The sequence below is a fragment of the Ceratotherium simum genome, chromosome 13, assembly GCF_057802395.1.
Source record: "Ceratotherium simum simum isolate JZ-2026a chromosome 13, ASM5780239v1, whole genome shotgun sequence".
Classification (NCBI taxonomy): domain Eukaryota; kingdom Metazoa; phylum Chordata; class Mammalia; order Perissodactyla; family Rhinocerotidae; genus Ceratotherium; species Ceratotherium simum.
In genome coordinates this window covers 23,584,949-23,605,714 of record NC_141912.1, presented here as the reverse complement: position 1 = coordinate 23,605,714, position 20,766 = coordinate 23,584,949, and the positions used below count along the sequence as shown (strand labels likewise).

General features: G+C 43.9%; 1 protein-coding gene across 4 annotated transcripts in view; it reads right to left on the bottom strand.

Annotated features, from left to right (window-relative positions):
• CARMIL1 (capping protein regulator and myosin 1 linker 1) overlaps positions 1 to 20,766 on the bottom strand; it is a 326,380-nt gene that overhangs the window by 194,619 nt on the left and 110,995 nt on the right. For all 4 annotated transcript variants that reach the window (XM_087438110.1, XM_014788706.2, XM_004432061.3 and 1 more), the window contains one exon: positions 3,844 to 3,894. Coding sequence is in view for 3 of the 4 variants with exons in the window: in XM_014788706.2 (XP_014644192.1) it covers positions 3,844 to 3,894 (51 nt within the window). In the remaining variant the exon portion in view is untranslated. The remainder of the gene's footprint in view (positions 1 to 3,843; positions 3,895 to 20,766) is intronic.

Genomic DNA, 20,766 nt, shown 5'->3' with positions numbered 1-20,766 from the left:
TCTATCTGATGGCTGTAATATAACGTAAAATAGATGTTACAATAGAAAAGGCACCAACACGCCCATCTTATCGGAAGTTGTGTCTCTCTGGCCACATTCTCTGGATGGCCCGCAAGGAGTTGCCAGACAAACATTTACATTTATAAGGGAAATCTCCATTTGTAAAGGTATCTCCCTCTCTGTATTGGGAAGAGGAGGGATGACCTCATTTCTAGAAACTTATCAATGTGGAAGGTGAGGCCTTAAATCTGCATAATAACCTTACTCTTGTTTACAGTGCTTTAGTGGTGATCTCCTGTAACTGACGCTCCCCACCCCCAACATCCTCCTTTGTCTTTAGCTGAAGATGGTATTTAAGACGAGAATTTCTGCTATTGTGTTGAGAAACACAGTGTCCCTGGTTTCTCCCATGTATACATGTTATTAAACATGGTATTATTTTCTCCTGCTAACCTGTCTTGTTAATTATTTGGCCAGCCAGAAGAACCTAAGGGAAAGGGCAGAGCAGGATTCTCCCTCTTCCCCCACAGCATTATCAGGGATGGCATGGACTGCTGTGGTCAATTTGGCTGAATGAGGTTAGGTGGAGGTCATTTAAGATAGTTCTATTGAACCTGAGGTCTGTCACTCGGATAGACAAAGTGCCAGAAATCCAGGAAAGCATTGTGACATTTCAGCTAGGCCTGAAGAATGACCTCAAGTTTGTCAAGCAAAGAAGGGGTGGAAGGGAAATCCAGGCAGAAGAAAATGAATTTGCAAAGGCATAGAGGCATTAAAATGACCAGGACAAGACAGAAAATAGAAGCAGACCCTGCAGTATCAGCAATCAATAAGGAAGGACAGGCTGAGTCTGGGATTTGTCCGAGTCCCGGTTATCATTAACGGTGAGGAGGAGAGTTTCTAAGACATACTGACAGACATCGCAGCAAGGTTCAAATCATTCTCCCTAATCTCATCCAAGGCTATTTCTAATAGGCCTTTGTTCTCAGTCCTCCCAATTGACCCTCCCCAGACTCCAGCCCATCCCAAAGACAGTTTAAAGAATGTCACTGGGCAGGAGGGGGCAGGAAGCTAGTTAGGAAGCTAAGACACAGGCAGGCTTCATGAAGACCTGACGACATTTTTAAGAAGGAACCATAGATATTAGTGATTGGTTAGATAAGAGGAAGCAATTAGCCCAGACTATCAATAGCTTTTCCCCCACTCTCTCACTCACCCCACCTCTACCTCCTAACAAGTCAGTCCCCATCCCCCACAGGCAACAGAGCAAATCTAAATGTGATTAGGTGACCATCCTTCAGTAACTCCCACTATTCCACAGGCAGCAATCCATGCTGCAATTGCCCATTTTTCTGATCTCTTTCCCTCCCACCACAGCCTCTTTCACAGTCTTGGGTCCAAGCCCCAGCTCCCCAAGTGCATTGTGCTCTTTCAAACCGCGAAACCCTTGACCAGTGGAAGACTCCCTTATCTGCCTCATTGACGTGGGGTGATCCTTCAACTCAGCTTCTCTGCGGACCCTTCCGATCTGAAAATTACCCACCACCACCCCCCAAAGCAGAGTTGGGGCCTTCTGGCATGATGCAAAGTTCTATTTCTTCTTCTGGGTGTGACTGCAGAGGTATCTGCTTCATGATTAATCAATGAGATGTACCTTTCTATTTTGTGCATTTGACTTATATGTAGTACAATTAACAATAAAAAGACAAAAGAAAAAATATTTAATTAATCAGCCCCAAAGGAAAAAACCTATGTCATAATCAGTGCTTGTTGTACACTATTGTTCTGAATATAATTATTTCCCTAGAAAATTAATGTCATTGACACTGGTTTTGCTTCTCAGCCAAGGTGTACTGTGGCACATGAAAATCAGCCTTCTCGATGGGGGAAGCCTCCACACAGATCACTTTGGAAGAAAATCTGCCTTTCTTTATTTGTGATGCCAACAGTATCAGAAATCAGAACCAATGTCCAAACTACCCTAGCCAGGCCGATGGAAACATTACACACACCACGGGATAAAGTGGGTCTTTGCTTAGCGGCAGAGCTACATGGGGGCAATACAGGATCAGCGAGCAGAAGGGAGGCAGGCAACTTCCCAAGAGGTAATACATTTCTACTTTATCACAACATTTTTAATTAGGGTAAACGTATTATTCAGGAGCCTTCTACTCAATAGGCTGCTTGACTATTTTCTAAAGCCCATAAAATTTCCTTTTGCAATTAATTTTTCACCAGTGGGATAATGGTTAATTCACTTCCTTATATCCTGCCTTCAGGTATTTTAATGTACAGGTAATTTAGTCTGATATCATTTACATAATAATTGATTTCATTGACAACACATTATACACATAAAGACTCACTTCATATTACCAAAGGGACTGGGACCAGTAGTCTCATTCTTCGGAGAAACTTGATAATATTCAGCACTTGTATGACCAGAAAGAAAAAAGGCCGAAGGTACCCTAAGCCTTTGACTAACAAACAGTGGGTTCTATCTTTGCAAAGTTCAGTGAAAATCACACAAATCATTCGACTGCAAGTCCCAAAAGGTCCATTTCATTACAGCACCGTGTCTAGCACATAAGGAGATATTCACAAAACAGTGGCTAAATGTTGAATTTTAAGAAACATGAAAGGACTAAGAAAATGAGCAGATAACACTGCAGCCCAAACATCAGTACAGTAACACTAAAAGCATCTTCCAAACCTTACCCATTTTCCTGAGTATGTGGGGTAGGTGAGGCAATTCAGCTCAGTAGAAAGTAGAAAAGAGTAGGACATAGTGAGTCTAATTCTTCTTTCTCCCATTCATTACTTGTGAATCCTTAGACAAGTCAACTCTGCGTTCTTTGAGCCATTTTCTAATATCTTACCTACAAGGCTACTGTGAGAATGCACTTAAACTACACTTAGTAGATAATTAATTAAATTCTAGTAATAACAGTGTAGCTAAGCAGGAGCTTTGTAGCCCCTGCTCTCATTCTTTGACATCTGTCACCTACTAGTGGAAGTGTGACCTTGGGCACGTTACTGAACCTCCCCCCTGTCCCTCAGTTTTCTCAAGATGAGAATAACAATGGGACCTACATCGTGGTTTTCATAAGTTTCTTTTAAGGAGTAAATCTTATTTACTAAACTAGCACTCAATAAATGTAGCAATCATCATCTTTTTAGAAAAAAAAAATCCCAATTTCTTGTTACCTTGCAGTCTATAGCCTATAAAATTGGTCAGCATCTCCCTCTTTGTTACCATAAAGAAAATAAAAGAAGCAATTATTATGCCTAATTCATGAGCTATCAGTTCAGATTTTAATTTGCACCATATAATGAAGGACATCTTTTAAAGAAAAAAATGGTACTGTGTTATTTTTATAGGCAACACCAGAATACAGGGAGAACAGCTGAGGTGCGCTACTGGTAATGCACTCTCTCTAGAGTTATGAAGGTTATTTCCCACATGTCAAAGCCTTAGAAAAATCTGCCATTACTGGACCAAAGGAAATAAAAACTAGACTTGAAGAAAGTAAACCATGCTCCAGTTGAGAGAGAAAAATGACTGGAATCCATAAGCCTCAGGGATATGGAGCACAAAACGCTTCACCACTTTTTGGGGGATGCCTTTACACAAAGAGAGGGAAAAAAGGAGTAAAAAATGTCCATCATCACAATTTGTAGGTGCTTCCTGGGGAGAAGGAAGGAAAATACGGGTGTGCTAAGAGAACTCTGGACACATTAGCCTAAATCATAAGTCTACGTAATTGAGGAGTGAGTGTGTATGGTATTGGAGTGTGTGTGTGTTTGTGTTTGTGTTGGAAGCAGGAAACTCTCAACACTTACCTTGGTGGGGATTCGTGCTGTGACAAGGAAGGCTCGGCATGATGTAAGCACCTGTAAGACAGAAGAAGCAACATCAGAATAAATACAAAAAGTGGGGCTGGTGGGCTTTGGTGTTACCCACAGGACTTCATTGATACTGAAGCCTTGGGAGGTCATATGGCTTGGTTCCTGTCATGTAAGAAGAAGAAGTGAACTGGGACAGCTTCTTAGCCCTGAAGAATTAGTTTTACTCTAAAAGTCACTACATGAAGGTCTATTTTGAACAAATCATCTGCGAAATCTCAAGATGACCAATCAGTCAGCAGCTCAAAGGACCAACAGATTACTTCAGTTGAGTAAGCAAGACAGGTCTCTGTGATATTAAAATACAGATATCTTATATATAGTCATGAGCCCCACTACATCAACAGCAAACTTAATAAAAAAGCCAACTACTCATTCGCACTTTCCAAATTACAACCACCACCCACATTTGCCCTCTTGCTTTCCATTCCCTGTACACTAGCTGACATTTACATAATGCATAGGCAGCAAACTTCTTCCAAAAAGTTGTTCCCAACTGTGCTTCTCAGCTATGCCTCCCTCAGTCCTAAAGAGAACATTTATGGAAGTTTCGATTCCAATACTCAGCTAAGAACATATATAGAGCCCATGGAGTCCCAGATGCCTATAGGGCCCCTCTTGCCCATCAGGGGCCCTTGTGAATACAAAGAGACTGGAAATAGTTCAAATTCCTAGCTCAAACCTGGAGCAGGGATCCCATGTCCAAAACCCTAAATATCTAAATGTGCCACTCTGCAACTTGGAGGTCCGGGCAGCCCTCATGGGCCTTTGCAATCAAGAAAGGAGACTCCAACACTTCTTGAGTTCTGATGAATTGTCAAGAATTGTCTTTTTCGGGCCGGCCCCATGGCTTAGCGGTTAAGTGTGTGCGCTCCGCTGCTGGCAGCCCGGGTTCGGATCCCGGGCACGCACCGACGCACTGCTTCTCCGGCCTCATGGCCGCGTCCCACATACAGCAACTAGAAGGCTGTGCAACTATGACATACAACTATCTACTGGGGCTTTGGGGGAATAAATAAATTTAAAAAAGAAAAAAAGAATTGTCTTTTTCATTTTCCAAAGAACTTCCTTGTCACTAAATTGATATTTAGCAAATAATGCTTACGTGCTAATATAAGAATGCCAGATATGAACAAAACCTTAGAAATGAGAAGTCAAGGACACCAAGACCCAAGTTGTTGTAGGATTTACCCTGATTCAACCCAGGGCCAAAGTGCTAATCCATGCACAGAAGGTGAATCAATGGGTGTGCCTGTGGCCTGCTCTGTGCCTCTCTCTAGTCTTGCAACTCCAAACAGAATCAGTGTATTTTCTATAAAACTCTTTTTTGAATAACCATAGGTCACCACTATTTGGGAATAACTCAAGTAAGGACTATTTCTGAGACAGATGACGAAGGGAGGTAGACACTGGCTGGGAAAGTCTGATAATGAGCAAGGTGGGAAAGGCACAGCCCATTTCAAGACCTTTCACCCAAATGCCTTCAATCACGGCTATTCACAGGATCCATTTAACCTGGTATCAGTACTTGATTTTGGAGGTGACATGCTCTAAAAGATCATTAATAAGTGACTTCTAAAAGTTTAGGCACACAGAAGAGAGCTACATTTGAATATTCCTGTGCTGTGAACCACAGCTTTTTTCCCTAAAGAATGATCCTTTCTTTCTACTAAGGCCCTTGGGAGACAGAGGAAAGCAACAAACAATAGAAAGAAGAGGGACATGTAAGAAGTGGGGCCAGATGAGTGATTGGAGGTCAAATGCAGCCCAGTAGCAGCAGGGCTGACTATATAATTTGCAGGGCCCTTGTTCAAAAATTATTAAGACTTTTAAGACAGTGACAGTAGCATTAACCCAAGGGCAGGGCCCTCCTGAGATTGGTGCCCTGTGCAACTGTGCTGGTCACATGCCCATGAAGCCACCCTGAGTCGGAGCTACCATTTATCAAGTATTCCCTATGCGCCATAAATGGGGGAACATCTTTGAATACACTGACATTTAATCCTCACAACAACCAGATTCTATATTGTTATTACTCCCATTTTACAGATGAGTAACCTGAGACTGGGTGATGTAACTCACTCAAGGTCACACAGTCAGTAAGGGCAGAAACAGGATTCACACCCATCTTTGTCTGTTAACTCCAAAGCCTATGCTCTTCACCACTAGGCTACAGTTACATGTTCCTACCCAATCCTGCCTCCTGGTACTCTACCCGCTGGCAGATCAGTCAGGATTGGGTAGGAAGGAATAGCCCAGTTAGGGTTGTGACTGCGAAGGGACCCACAAAGCTCCCAGTTCAAACAGTATCTTCCTCAACATTCTGATAGTTTACAGAATTCTCTTTTCAAATCCAAGCATGCCCTGGAGAGTTATGGTCTTCAGTCATCTGCACTAGCCAGTCCTTGACTAAGACAGAAGTACTCAGGGAGGTAGAGTCTGACTGCTTTGGGGGAGGCGAAGAACAAGAGGTAATTTCATCACATAAGACACAAAAGGTTCAGTAGTGAGCATCAGATAGCCAGAAGTGGCCAGACAGTAATAGAAAGGGAGAGAAAAGGGTGCCAGAGGCAGGTGTGGCCCACACTGTCATTTGCTTAGGTCTAGGGGACAGGTTACCAGTGACAATTACAAGATCAGGACTCATCTTAAAGGATGAAAAATTCGCCTTCTCTGAACTAAGCCCTTGCTCCTCAGCGCATCTTGAGTCTCCTAGTTCAGTCCAGCCCCAGGATGTGACACCCACTTTCAAACTCTGCTCCTCCTCCAGGAGAACAGGAAAAGACAGAAGAAAATAATGCTGATGGCCATGATCACCAGCATGGCTATAGGAAGCCAAGACTCCTATACTCACCATTTCTCCCTCACACACATTTTGCTCTCTTCCAGGGGTACTTGTATGGACAATTCCCGATCTTTTCAAGTATCTTAAGTCCACAAAACCTCTGCATAGAGGTAAAATAATAGCCAAATCACATGCCAGAAAGGACTCAGTAAGACCTGGTCAAAGACTTTTTTTGGGTTTTTTTTTGTGGTAAGGAAGATCAGCCCTGAGCTAACATCTGATGCCAATCCTCCTCTTTTTGCTGAGGAAGACTGGCCCTGGGCTAACATCCGTGCCCACCTTCCTCTACTTTATATGGGACGCCGCCACAGCACGGCTTGCCAAGCAGTGCGACAGCCCATGCCCCAGAGCCGAACCTGCGAAGGCCGGGCCGCCATAGCAGAGTGCGCACACTTAACCACTGCACCACCAGGCCGGCCCCTCAAAGACTTTTTTAAACTCCCCTTAGTTTATAATCTGAGAGCAGGTCCAGAGAAACTCATCATCTCACAGCTGGTTCGTGCCAGAGCCAGCACTAGAAGATGCAACTTCTTACTCCCAGTCTATGATCTCTTCACTCTCTCCTCAGATTGGCAGTAAGGTTCAGTGCCAAAAGCCCCAGACGGGAACATGTAGCTTCTTCAGTATTCAGAAAAATATATTTAGCTCTGTGAACATTCCTTCAAAGGAAAATTCGTCCCACAACATCCAGGATCATTTTACAAGCATAGCAGTAACAATAGCCAATACCTGTTGGGTACACTGTCCTAATAGGTTTGCATATGTTGTCTCCTTTAATCCTCACAGCACCCTATGGGGTAGACACTGTTATTATCCCCATTTTAGGAGGAAGAAACTGAGGCACAGAGAGATTATGTGACTCACCCAGGTCACCCAGCAAGCAGGTGGTAGAGCTGGGATTTGAACCCAGATGGTCTGGCTCCAGAGATTGAGCTCCTAACTCCTTACACTGGCTCTCAAACCTCACCTTTCCAAGCTTCCTCAAGAGTCTGCACAAACGCAAACACAGATGAGTCATAGAACTTGCAAGTCAGAAAGAAGCAAATCAATAGGATGAGGGATGTTTGGGTTATCATAAGAAAAGGGACCGGTCCCTACTGGTCTACTTGTCTGTGTCTCTCTTTTATATCTGTCTACCTGATTCTACACGTGTATCTCTGGGTCTATCTGTATTTGTCCTCGCCTGCTCCCCCAACCTTCCCTCCAACCCCTTCTCTCTACTGTCACTATCCCCAAGACACCTCACCCCATCTTCTCATTCTCTCTTCCCTCCTCTGGCACCCTCCCCTGCCTTCACACTCCCCTCCATGTCCCAGGGCTTTCTCTATGCCAATCACTTGAGAGCTTGTGTCTTATTTATGCCTATTGCAAAACACTAGACACCAATCACGGAAGACACACTGCATTCTGGAATAGTATTTCATTTGTAACCCAGTCACAGAGAAACTTGAACAAAACAGGAAACAAAAATGACAAGACACCTTTTGACATTATTATACAATGAGCACATCGGTAATTAAGTGATTACGAGGTCCCCTGTGTGAATGTAATTAACAAGTCTTAGAAACTAATCTCAGAACAGGCACCGGAACAGCTGACATGCAGCAGCAATTGCTAGCACAAGGCAAGGGTTGGCCTTTCTGCCCTCTTACAAGTGGTGCGCTTTAGGGAGTAAGGTCTCCCACAAGCCGCCAAGCCATCAGATGACCTGTCTGCCTTCTCTTGACCTGCCCTCTCTTCAACAGTCACCACAGGGGATTTTAGGGGCCACTGACAGGGTACTGACTGGGTGAGCACATTTTTTTTTAAAAAGAAAGGAAAAAACTCCAGAATGTTCATATGGACTCACCTTTTGAGTTAAGAGCAATCTCTTGAGCATATGCAGAATATGATGTTCTAATGATCACTTCTGCTTTCACTCCGGCACCAACAGGGCTCACAATCTGTGGCCGTGTGTGCAAACTCCCTTTCTTTAAAAATATTTTAAAGGCTGTATAAGTACACAGTGTCCTTCAGAAGTTGGACACCGGCCCAAATAATTTGTTTGAAAAGAGACACATCCATGAGGGAGCCCAGGCTTTAAAGAAAGAAGCTTTGTGCTGGCCGGTCCCCATTTCTAGTGGTCAGCTAGGGTCCCCAGAGGCACGAGGACTAGTCTTAGAAAGTCTGGAAGGGGATGGGGTGGAATGGGTGAAATCCTCCTAAGTTGACCCAGCCTTTCCCAAGACTATGTCCACTTGTGAGCACAATAGTGTAGCAACATTTCAAAGCAAGAGTGAAAAACTATAAATGGTACCATTCCGAGAATTGTGCCTCTTGCTCTACCAACACAAGTGGAGCCAATAAACGGGGCTGAGGATCTCAAAGAACTCAGTCTCCCTGCTTTCCTGCTGGGCTCCAAGATTTGCGGCCTTGGAGGGCTTACAGCGCACACACGTGGCTTCTAGCAGGTGAGGGGAAAAATCGCACAGGAAAACTTCTCTTTGATTTATCAGAAAGTGTTTCCTGATGATGGGTACCACCTTGGTGCTAGCGACAGCAAGCATCTTGCTTGCCGGGTGACCAAAAATCTTCCCGTTTGCCCAGGACGTTTCCAGTTTAAAAGCACTGAGAATCCTGAATTCCAGAAACTGGGACTCTTGGTCACCCTACTTGCTTGGATTTTGGAATCAGGAAGACAAATTCAAATTCTGGCTCTGCCACTTTCTCGCTGTTGAACGCTGACAGCATTGTTAACTTCTCTGTGCCTCAGTTTGCTAATCTGTAAAAGAAGAAGATTCCTCTGCAGGACTAATACTGTCGTTATAAGTAACATACAAACGTAGATTAAGCCCTGGCCCAGCACCCAGAAGCTCTTTGCCAAATACCACATTTTATAACACTATAATCGATGTGACAGCGTCTTGAATTTAGATTCCCAAAGTAAGATTAAGTAGTTATACCTATTAGATTTTTAAATAACAGTTTTTGTCAGCAGAACAAAACAAACAACAACAAACCCACAAAGATTCTGAGACATCTTAGGCTGAAATTTTCAGTTCCATATATATTTTTGACCTTGAAGAAGAATTTTCTTGCAAAGTTAAAAAAAAAAAAAAAAAATGAGGGGGCATCAGAAGGAGTATATGTGCTTAGCCAAAGAACCTTAATCACAAAGGGCAAGCTATAACTTCCCTCCCACCTCCTCAGGGAGGCCCATTCTTCCACAAGGGTCTTAGCATGCAAACCACATTTTCAATCTCTATAATGAATTTCCTCTCCTTTTCATTGAAATGCAAGCAGCAGCCTGGTTCCCTCTGAGGTTTCTCAGTTCAACTTTTAACTTCAAAATTTCACTTGGAAACATTTATAAAAATCTTCCCTACTGCTAAGACTCACAGCTTAGCAGAGAAGCCTAAATTTTCTCATGGAGATGAGATATAATGAGGTCGGCGATGGAACCACCTCACTGCACACTTATTAAAATGTTTCACCCTCTTAAATAACTCCATTGCCTAAAGCCTACCGCTGCACAGGCAATCCATAAATTCATGTTCCCAAAATCCACATTCTCTCTCACAGATTACCAAGAACGCCTTTCCTTTAAAATTGAGCTCTACGTGGCAAACATTCAACATAATGGTCTTATACCCCCAAAGCGCTCTCTAATTTGCAAGCAAAATGAATGATGAATGCCATTTAATACTTTTCTCCTCTTCCAAACTCTCAGCTCCAAGTGCATCAGGGACAATATTCTCATTAATCCAAGACACACACTTTGGGGAGGGGGAGGGGCAGGTGGCGAGGACCATTATCACCACAGTGGAGAGTTATGACTGACAGACGCTAAGGAACTTGTGCAAGGTCATCCAGAAAGCTGAGGGAGAAAAAAAAGTGTCCCCTGGCTCTGAGCCTCATAACATCCCACTGTACACAGCTATGATGACCATCACCCTCTCTAGCCAGAGCAGAAGGACACTTCACTGAAAAAGAATACAAAACAATGGATCATTTTAGTGCAACTTCTGGCCCCAAACCCCTTATAAAACCGGATCACTATACGTCTCAAGCATCTGTATCTCTCCTACTGCCATTAATAGGTGTGCCCTGGTGAGGCAGCATAGTCTAGTGCAGGATCTGAAAACTACAGCCTGCAAGTCAAATCTAGCCCCCCATCTATTTTTATAAATAAAGTTTTATTGGGAGACAGCCACACCCACTTGTTCAATGTATCATCTCTGGCTGCTTTCGCACGACAAAGGCAGAGGTGAGTAGATGCAACAGAGATTTTTATGGCTTACAAAGCCTAAAATATTTACTATCTGGTCCTTTACAGAAAAAGTTTGCCAACCTCTGGCCTAATGATTTAGAGGACAAACTCTGGGGTCAGGTTGCCTGGGTTTCAATCCAAGCTTCACTATTTACTATCCATGTGACTTGCAAACTACCTAACCTTCTCTATGGCTCAGTTTCCTCTTCTATAAACTGGGAATAATGATCGTACCCACACCTCATGGAGTCATGAGGGTTAAACGAGTTAATAAATGTAAAGTGCTTTAGAAGAGTGCTGGCACAGGGAAAATACTATATAGTGTTTGTTATTACCATTTATATTTTAATATTATAATAAAATTATAAATGTACATAATAGTATTAAAGTAAGAAGAGAGTTATCCAGATTTAGCCTGGGTTTGGCCTCAAGCTAGCTGAGTGACCTAACTCTGAACAAGTTACTATCTCTGTGGACCTAAATTTACCCAAACTTAAAATAAGGGGGTTGGAAAAGGTCTCTAAGTTACCTTCCTACGCTCTGGGTCTGTAGGCCCCCTGTGGGATTCTCCCAGTTCTAGGACACTGCCACTCTTTGGTTTGTGTGGACTGCTAGAAGTGGCAAGTCCCCAGGAAATATCTGCTGAGAAGAATTAAGTGTCTTGGATCCCTGCTCCCTGGAACAACAGATGCTCCCTCAACAGGGAGGCAAGGAAGCCACTGGAGTTCGGTTTTCTCTTCAGATGTCTATTTTCAGGGGAAGTCTTTGTACTCTAACACCTGTGCGAATCCATTTCTTTTCATCTGGTTATTTAGGCCATTATGCAGAAATGGAATGTTTACATACAGCTTGTCAGATACAATTGCTTCATTCTTTCTTCAGTCCCATTACTGCAAGTTGTAAGGCATTATCAGAGCATGAAAGAAAACAAACATATCTAATTTTCCCCACAGATGAACATGTGGCTACTTCAAAACAACATCAATTCGTCTTAATGTCACTACATATCAGATCTTCTTTTCAAAGCACCAGCTGATACAAAACTCTGGAATCTGCCAAACTGATTCTATTATACTGACATATTGTTAAAGGCAGAATGATGGCATGACCATAATCCCTAGAATGGGACCACCTCTTATGCTAATTGTAAAGATGAGTCCAATACCTAGCTTCAGTTCCCCATGGTCCACAAAGGTTTCACGTTAAGGCACTCACGTGTGGCAGAGTTTCTGCCCAGACCTCTCAGCCTGGGGTGAGTGGTGAGCAGGGGTCCCACAGGTCTGCATGTGGCATGCTTGGGAAGGGACCTTTTCTAGTCATCACCGTCATATTTATGTTTTAAATAAATTCACCAACAGTAGAGTCACAGTCATGAAAGGAGTACAGAAAACATACAACATGAATGTAATGTCATATTAACCCAACTAATTAGCAAAGTTTCTCCTGCTTCCCCAAGACAGGGCCAGCCAATATCTTCTTGAACATGTCATGAGAGTCACTCAATTCTAGCTAAAAATCACATAGCTAAAAGGGATCTGGGGATGGGTGTATCCAATTCTTTTATTTTACAGAAGAGAAAACAGACCAGGGAGGGTTAAATGATTCGTCTGCATCCATTAGGGCACGCTCTTTGTTTCAAGCAACAGAATTTTAAGCACAAATAAATTTATTTAAAGGAAATGGACAGCTCTCATAATCAAGAAAAAAAAACAGAGCTCAAGAGGGACAGAAACCAAAAGCCAAATTGACTCTATATACATGAGAAGCAAGAACTAGTGGGGAGTCCCTTCTGGCTCTCCCTCTGGAGTGAAAGGACTCCAATCACTTTTTATCCATGCACCTCCTCTCAAGATTCAAAACCCCAGGGCGAGAACCCCCCGTCCTGAGCATGGCACCTAACAAAGACCACACAGAATTAGTTGAAAGGAAAGACAAGTGACAGTTATGGCTAAGTGACAAAGAGCACTGGCTCTAGAGGCAGAGAGCCTGGGTATGAATTCCCACTAGAACACTCAAGACTAGCTGTGTGACCTTGGGCAGGTTACTTAGCCTCTCCATGCCTCAGTCTCCTCATCTGTAAAAACATAGAGACAACATCACCTACTAAGATAACGTATGTGACGCACTCATAACAAGACCTGGCACATAAAGGAGTCCAGTAAATGTCCTTGGACAAGTATAGTGATAATAATAGCTAACAACTGGCCATCTGGCAGAGTTGGAACAGGAAGTAAGTTGCACTTGTCTTTTACTGAAATTCTATTGCTACAGTCCCGCCCCAACCTACACCATTTCAATCTGTCAGCCAATATTTCCTGGCCTTATATCCTCATCTTCTCAAGGCAAGGAGGCACAAATGTCACTTCCTTCTTCTTTCCCTTCTGTGACATTAGCATTTTCATCAAATGGAAAAGTACGCATTTTCTTTCCTTTTGAGTAAATTTACGAAATATTCTTCCACTTTGCGTTAGTGTGGGCGGCATATGGTGGGGAGATTGATTTAGATTTAATACTGTTACATAAATAATCAGATAGAGAGATAGTCTTCATAAAATTCAGAGATAAGAAATAGGGAGAGAAGGAGAAAAGAAGATTTGAAGTGATTATATTGAGGAATCCAGGTATGCACATAATTTTCAAACGGAGGGCTGGGTGGGTGGTTAAATCAATTCACTAGAGTTTAGAGTTAATTATTAATATAATAAAATAGACTAAACTGAAAGAGAAGTGAAAAAAAATCAAGTGCATTGCAAGTAGAAACCACAGGCACTGTTTCAGATATCTCTGAAACTTTTCTTACAGAGATATCAGTGTGTACATGGTACACACACATGCTCATGAGTGTGTGTGCACATATATGTGTGGTGGTAGGGTGCTTCTCAAAATCAATATACAATGTATTTCTTCTCTGGGTCTAGGTTTTGAAAGTTTGATAAACCCTGGCTTATGGCACCATCTGCACCCGTAAGCATGATCCACCCAGGGGCTATGGCAGAGGTTGAGACAGCGTGGGAGGATGGCAAGAACATGAGCTTTGGAGTCAGACAAACCTCGGGAGAAATCCCAGCTTTGCCATTCTGTGAGCTGAGAGGTAGTAGGCAGGTTACTTTATTTATTTTTTTTAATAATTTTATTTATTTATTTTTTCCCCCAACGCCCCAGTAGATAGTTGTATGTCATAGCTGCACATCCTTCTAGTTGCTGTATGTGGGACGTGGCCTCAGCATGGCCGGAGAAGCGGTGCGTCGGTGCGCGCCCGGGATCCGAACCCGGGCCGCCAGCAGCGGAGTGTGCACACTTAACCGCTAAGCCATGGGGCCGGCCCAGGCAGGTTACTTTAAATCTCCAGGCCGCAGTAGCCTCACCTCTAAGTTGGAGACAATATTGATGCTAGTATAAGAATTAGAGATAATGTTTTATCAAGTGCTAAGCCCACAGTAGACATTAATATAAAAGGAGTCAACATAACTGTCCTATATAGAATATAGCTTTGAAAGTGATCTATAGGAATGAAAAACTGAGACCTACAGAGACGTGTGCAAACTTGCTAGTTAGAGAGAGAGCCAAACCCAGACGCCCCATCTCCTGCGCTCAGCTTTGTTCACAACACATCATCTCCAGAATGTAGCTTGATCGGTGCAGGAAGAGATTATTCCCATGGTAACTACAGCCTTTCTGAGAATTAGAAGAGAATTTCACTTCTATGTGGTGATACTGTAGTGAAACCTGATATAGAGGAAGAATGGGCTTTGGACTCAGACCAACATGAATTCACTTGCCAACTCCCCCACTTACCTAACCTCTCTGAATCTTATTCTTCTTACCTGTAAAATGGGTATAGCATAACCTCTGTAGGACAGTTATGAGGATTAAATGGCATAACTTGTAAAAACTCTAGCACTTTCTTAGACACTCTTAACTTTATTCAAAGATGTTGCTAACACCTGGCTCAAATTTTTCTATGCCCCCTCCACTTCTGTCATCAGGGATCAGTAATGCATCCATTCACCTAAGGGCTCTGGAGTTTCATTGCCCCAGTTTAAATCTTGACTCCACCACTCACAAGCGGGGGTGATTTAGGGAAAGGCCTCTCTGTGCCTCGCTTTCCTCATCCGTAAAATAAGCAATCATAATACACACTCATTGGGGGTTGTCAAGAGGATTAAACAACATAACAGACACAAGGTGCTTAGAACAGTGTTGCCCATGGTAAGTGTTAGCATCACTGTTGTGCATCCTGAAAGACTCAATGACCAGGTGGACTTCTCATTCTTTGACCTCCTGGTCCACTCAGTTATTCCCCAGGCCATGTTATCTATTGCTCGAAAATGCACCACCTCTAGGATTTCTAATTCAGCATCTCACTCCCTGACTACAACCTTCCAATTTCTCCTCACAGTGTGATCTATGGGCCAAAAGGGCAGGCATCACTCAGCAGCTTGTTAGAAATGCAGAATCTGAGGCCCCACTCCAGACCTGCTGCCACAGAATCTGCACTTTAATAAGATCTCCAGGTGATTTACATGCACATTACAGTTAGAGAGGCACTTGTATCTTGTTCCCCCACTCAGCTACCCCCACCACTGTTTCTTGCCCCCTGACACTGCCGGGTCACTCACTATTCTACATCCTCCCTCTCCATCAGCCCTAGCCTGTCTTCATCTCACTGAAACCATTCCTCCACTGTTAATACCTTCAGCCTGTGTGTTCCTTGTCCTTTCATTACACCCACAGAGAAAAACCTCAACCCTGGATGAACCCACCTAAAACCACCTATTCTGTGCTGCAGTGGTAGCTGCCAAGCACAGCTGGAGAACTGATCTAACCCAGCAAGCTGATTGCACTTCCTGCCTCTGGGAAGACGATGCTGCCTCCTACTTCACTGAATAAAGAGAAATCATCAGAATGGTATCCCTGACCATCCCACTCCAAACCTCCACACCTGCCTGCCCCTGCACCTGCACCCCTCCTCTCCTTCTGAAGTGCTGGAGGTAAATGTCCATCCCTTCACCCGGGCTCTGGATTATATTCCGCCCACCTTTGCAGGAACCTTAAGCGACTAACTATGCCTTCCTTTCCATATCTAAATGTCCAAACATTGAGATACAAGATCTAGAGCTATACCTTAAATTCTACACACTTCTTGTGGCTCCATCTAACTCCCTCCTTCCTCTGAGTCCACCGTCTCAAAAAAGGATCTGCATTTGATGTCTTCATTTTCCTGCCTCAAATTTCCTCCTCTACTGTTCAAAATTGGCTTCTGTCCCCACAGCTCCACTGAAATTGCTCCTGCTGAGGTCCCAATCACCTCTTGGTTGCTAAACCCAGTGTATAGTTTTCTGCATTTCCTAACTAGATTGCGCCTTAGCATTGGGCACACCTGAATCACATTTCATAGCTGAACTAGAACTCTCCTTAGCATTGGCTCAGACCTTCATGCTTGGAATTCTCTTTTCCACAGGTTTTCCACCCGCCTCTCTGGTCATCATTCCTAGTTGCATGTCCATTCCCCACCCCGACCCTGCATTCTCTCCCATGACTTCAATGGATCCCAGATGACTCCCAAGTTCATGCATAGCCCAGACCTCTCTTGGATCATCAGATCTATTTATCTCCACTTGGATGTGTCTCCGACCCTTAAACTCAGCATGTCCTTGACTAAACTTGTGATCTTTCTTCCAGAATCTGCTCCTCCTCCAAGAGTTTGATCTCAGTAATGGGCATGCCATCCACATGGTTTCTCAAGCTAGAAATCCAGGCATTGTCATCTTCACTCCCTATCTCTATCCTTCACCAAGTCCAATGCGATCTAAACGTTTCTTTTTTTTTTATAATTTTATTTATTTATTATTTTCCCCCAAAGCCCCAGTAGATAGCTGTATGTCATAGCTGCACATCCTTCCAGTTGCTGCATGTGGGACGCGGCCCCAGCATGGCCGGACAAGCGGTGCGTCGGCGCGCGCCAGGGATCCGAACCGGGGCCGCCAGTAGCGGAGCGCGTGCACCCAACCGCTAAGCCACGGGGCCGCCCCCGATCTAAACGTTTCTTAAATCCATTCATTTCTCTCGCATCTCCACTGCAATGACTCTATTCCAAGCCACCACCATGTTGCTCCTGTACCACTTGCAGTAGCCTCCTAAGAGATCCACTCTTGCCTCACCAAATCAACTGACTATATAAGATCTTGAAGCGATCTTCTAAAAACCCTAATATCATCATAACCCTTCTCTGCTTAAGCTCTTCAGTGGCTCTGTATGACTACACTGGGTCCCTGCCTTCACCTGCAGCCTCACTTCACTCCCTCTCCTCCCCACTGCTCCCCACCCTCCATTCTACACACTGGCCTTCTGTTGGGCCTCCCAAGGGGAGGTCTCCCACCCCACTCTTGCTTCAAATGCTCTCCTTTCCCCCTCCTCTCTTTACCTTTACCTGCTTCACAGCTACTCATCTTTTAGATCCCAACTGAAAAGACTTCCCAAGGAAAGTCCAGACTACAGCAGGTCTCCCTATCAATCTGCTCTCACAGTATTTGCACTTTTCCTTAGTATTATCCATCACAATTTTAATTATTGGTGGAATTATATATTTAATATCTACCAGCCCCACCAGACTGTCAGGTACCTGGGAGCAGGGGCCATATCTGTCCTACTCAAAGCTCTATTTCCCTGTGCCTGGCACAAAGTAGGTGCTCAAACATCTGTTGAGTGAATGAATGCAACAAGTTTTACCGCTCTTCCTCCCCCGCTTTCCAGCTGGAAAATTCAGGATCTTAGAAAGTAAAAAGTTGCTACAGTCTGTGAATCTGATTACAAAAATTCAGTTACACCTTTTTATTCCTGCTGCCTACCACATAATTGACAAATCCTTCCTATTTATTAGTCATATCCTGTAAGGAAAGTACCTGAAAATCTGTTGTTCGCAGCTCACCTCGACCCACTTCAAACAGATCTACTAGTAAATTCCTAACTGACCTGCCAAAATGAGGAGACATAGAACAAGAAAAAGATAACCTAGTAGAGGAAAGGTGGAGAAGTGTCAAATGCTGACATCCTTGCCTTTTGCCTACTGTGTTCAAAGAACTTCTTCACTCACTAATTCATTACAGAAAGACAGGGTTCCAGCTCTAGTCTTCCGCAGCTCCCCACAGGTTGGGAATGTCATTTCTAGCCATCGACACAGGGTAAGCAAAATCTCTTTAATAAATTATTTCAGATATCCTATGGCTTTCTATATCTTGATTTTGCCCTTGATTGTACCAACACGGCAACAGAGTTAAATCCACAAAACTGAACAATTTACAAAGGGTGGGTCTGGGTACTGATGAGGCAGACATTATATGAAATACAGAAATAATGTTATTTTAGTGACAATTAATAGACAATTTAAACATAAGGAAACCTATCTTTAAAAGCCAGGGCAGGGGCCGGCCAGGTGGCGCGAGCAGTTAAGTGCGGCGCTCCGCTGCGGCGGCCCGGGGTTCGCCGGTTCGGATCCCAGGCGCGCACCGACGCACTGCTTGTCAGGCCATGCTGTGGCGGCGTCCCATATAAAGTGGAGGAAGATGGGCACGGATGTTAGGCCAGGGCCAGTCTTCCTCAGCAAAAAAGAGGATATTAGCTCAGGGCTGATCTTCCTCAAAAAAAAAAAAAAAAAAAAAGCCAGGGCATATTGAAAGGATATGCCAAAGACAGAAAACCTATTTTTTTTTAAAATAGAGCATGCTTTTCTTTCTTGAAGCTTCAGATAAGTGAGATTGGCTACATGGAGAAGTGTTTTGCTCAGGGAACACAGAACCATCATTCATCTACTAAAAGAACTCCACCTGAGCATTTTGCCAAACGGTACAAAGTTTCCAGATCAAGTGAAACTTGGGGGCAGAGCTTTTTAAGCCAAACCCAGCCTTCATACAATGAGAGGAAGTGAAAAGCTGTCAACATTTTTCTGTACAAACACAGCTGCCGCTGCGCCCTTCAATGTAGAAATTAGCAACGCAGGCTCTCCACGCAGCCGTGCCTCCTCCTCCCTGCCTCAGTGGGAACCAGCAAACTGTAAGTAACCCCTCTATGTTTATTGCTCCAGACCAATCCCAAGCTTTCCCCTCTGCCCCACTATGCCAGAATCAGGCCAGCTGCCGCAGGCTGGATCAACCACTTCCTAACCTGGGGCAGGGCACTCTCTGCCTCTATATTTCCAAAAGTCATCGCCTCCCCTCACAAGGCAGCAAACTATGCAGGCTGGGTCCTTCCTCCCTGGCCCCTGCTCACTCAGAACAAACACCTTACCCACGGCAGCCCATTTCCAAACCCAAGAGGATCCTTCCCCTGCCATCTTTGAGTGGGCTGGCCTTTTAGCAAAGGCCGGGCTGGTCTGCAGAAGGACCAGCCAAGGCTGGAGCCCCAAGTTCACTCTCTTTCTGAAGATTTCCACATACGACCCCTGGAGCACCGGTTCAAATGCCCCTCTATGTAGCCCCTCAAGAGTGGGAAGCAGAGGAACCAGGCAGAAAACAGAGCCTGAAACCAGAGTAATCTTAGAGACGAAGGGGGTGGAGGCAGGATTACACTAGATGTGTTTTTGTTTTTCTCTCGCTAAAATGAATTTCAATTGGATTAGCACTCTTTGGTTCCAAAAATCATAATTCTCTTTTAAATGCACTCATCTTATCCTATTCCTTTTTTCTCTTGTAGCATTTATCATAATTGTCATTAAATATCTGAATAATTATCTTTCATCCATTCATTTATTCATTCCTTTAAATAATTATTGAGTGCCTACCTTGTGCTAGACACTAAGGATAAAGACATCAAGCCCCGCCTTCAAGCCACTTATATTTTACTGGCAGGAGACAGACTACATGCAAATAAATAAGCACAACATACGGTACACCAGATAGTGATAAGTGCTATGGAGAAAAATATAGTAGGGAGAGGGAACAGCGATTACTCTGTGGGACTGGGGAGAGGGATGATGGGGAGGTGGCATTTTTAAATAGTTTGGTGAGACCTCATTATGAGTGATGTTGAAAGAGGTCTAAAGGAAGTGACAGAATGAGCCATATGGATATCTCTGAGACAAGACTGGTCCAGGCAGAGGGAACAGCAAATGCAAAGGCCCTGAGGCAAGAATATGCCTGCAGTAATTGAAGGATAAGGAAGAGGCCACTGTGGCTTGAGAAGAGTAAGCATGAGTGAGGTCAGAGGGGCGATGAGGTGGGGGTAAAGGAAGCTGTGAGACCTGTGAGGCCTTATAGGCCATTGTTCACACTTCAGCTTTCACTTAGAATAAAAAGGTAAGCCACTGGAGGATTTCGAGCACAAGTGTGATGCAACCTGTCATTTAAAATGATCTCTCTGACTGCCATGATGAGACAGACTGAAAAGTGGGTGAGAGGGCAAGAGTGGAAGCAGAGAGCCCAGTTAGAAGGCAGCTGCGATAATTCGCAAGAGAGATGATGATGGTTGGCACCATGGTGGTCAGTGGGAGTGGCAAGAAGTGGCCAGATTCTGGACAAACTTTGATGATAAAGCCCAGATGGATTTGTGGATAGAGTGAATTTGGAATATTAGAGATTATTTTGCTAAGGTAATAGCTGGGTTTATACCCATGAAATAATTACATAACAATTCAGGATGGTACATGATTAAGTGACTACTGGATTGGTCCAGGTAATATGTTACCAAGTGAATAAGAAAATATTTCTGGAGGAAGTGCAACTTGAGAGCAAAGAACTGGTTCCAGGGCCGGCCCCATGGCTTAGCGGTTAAG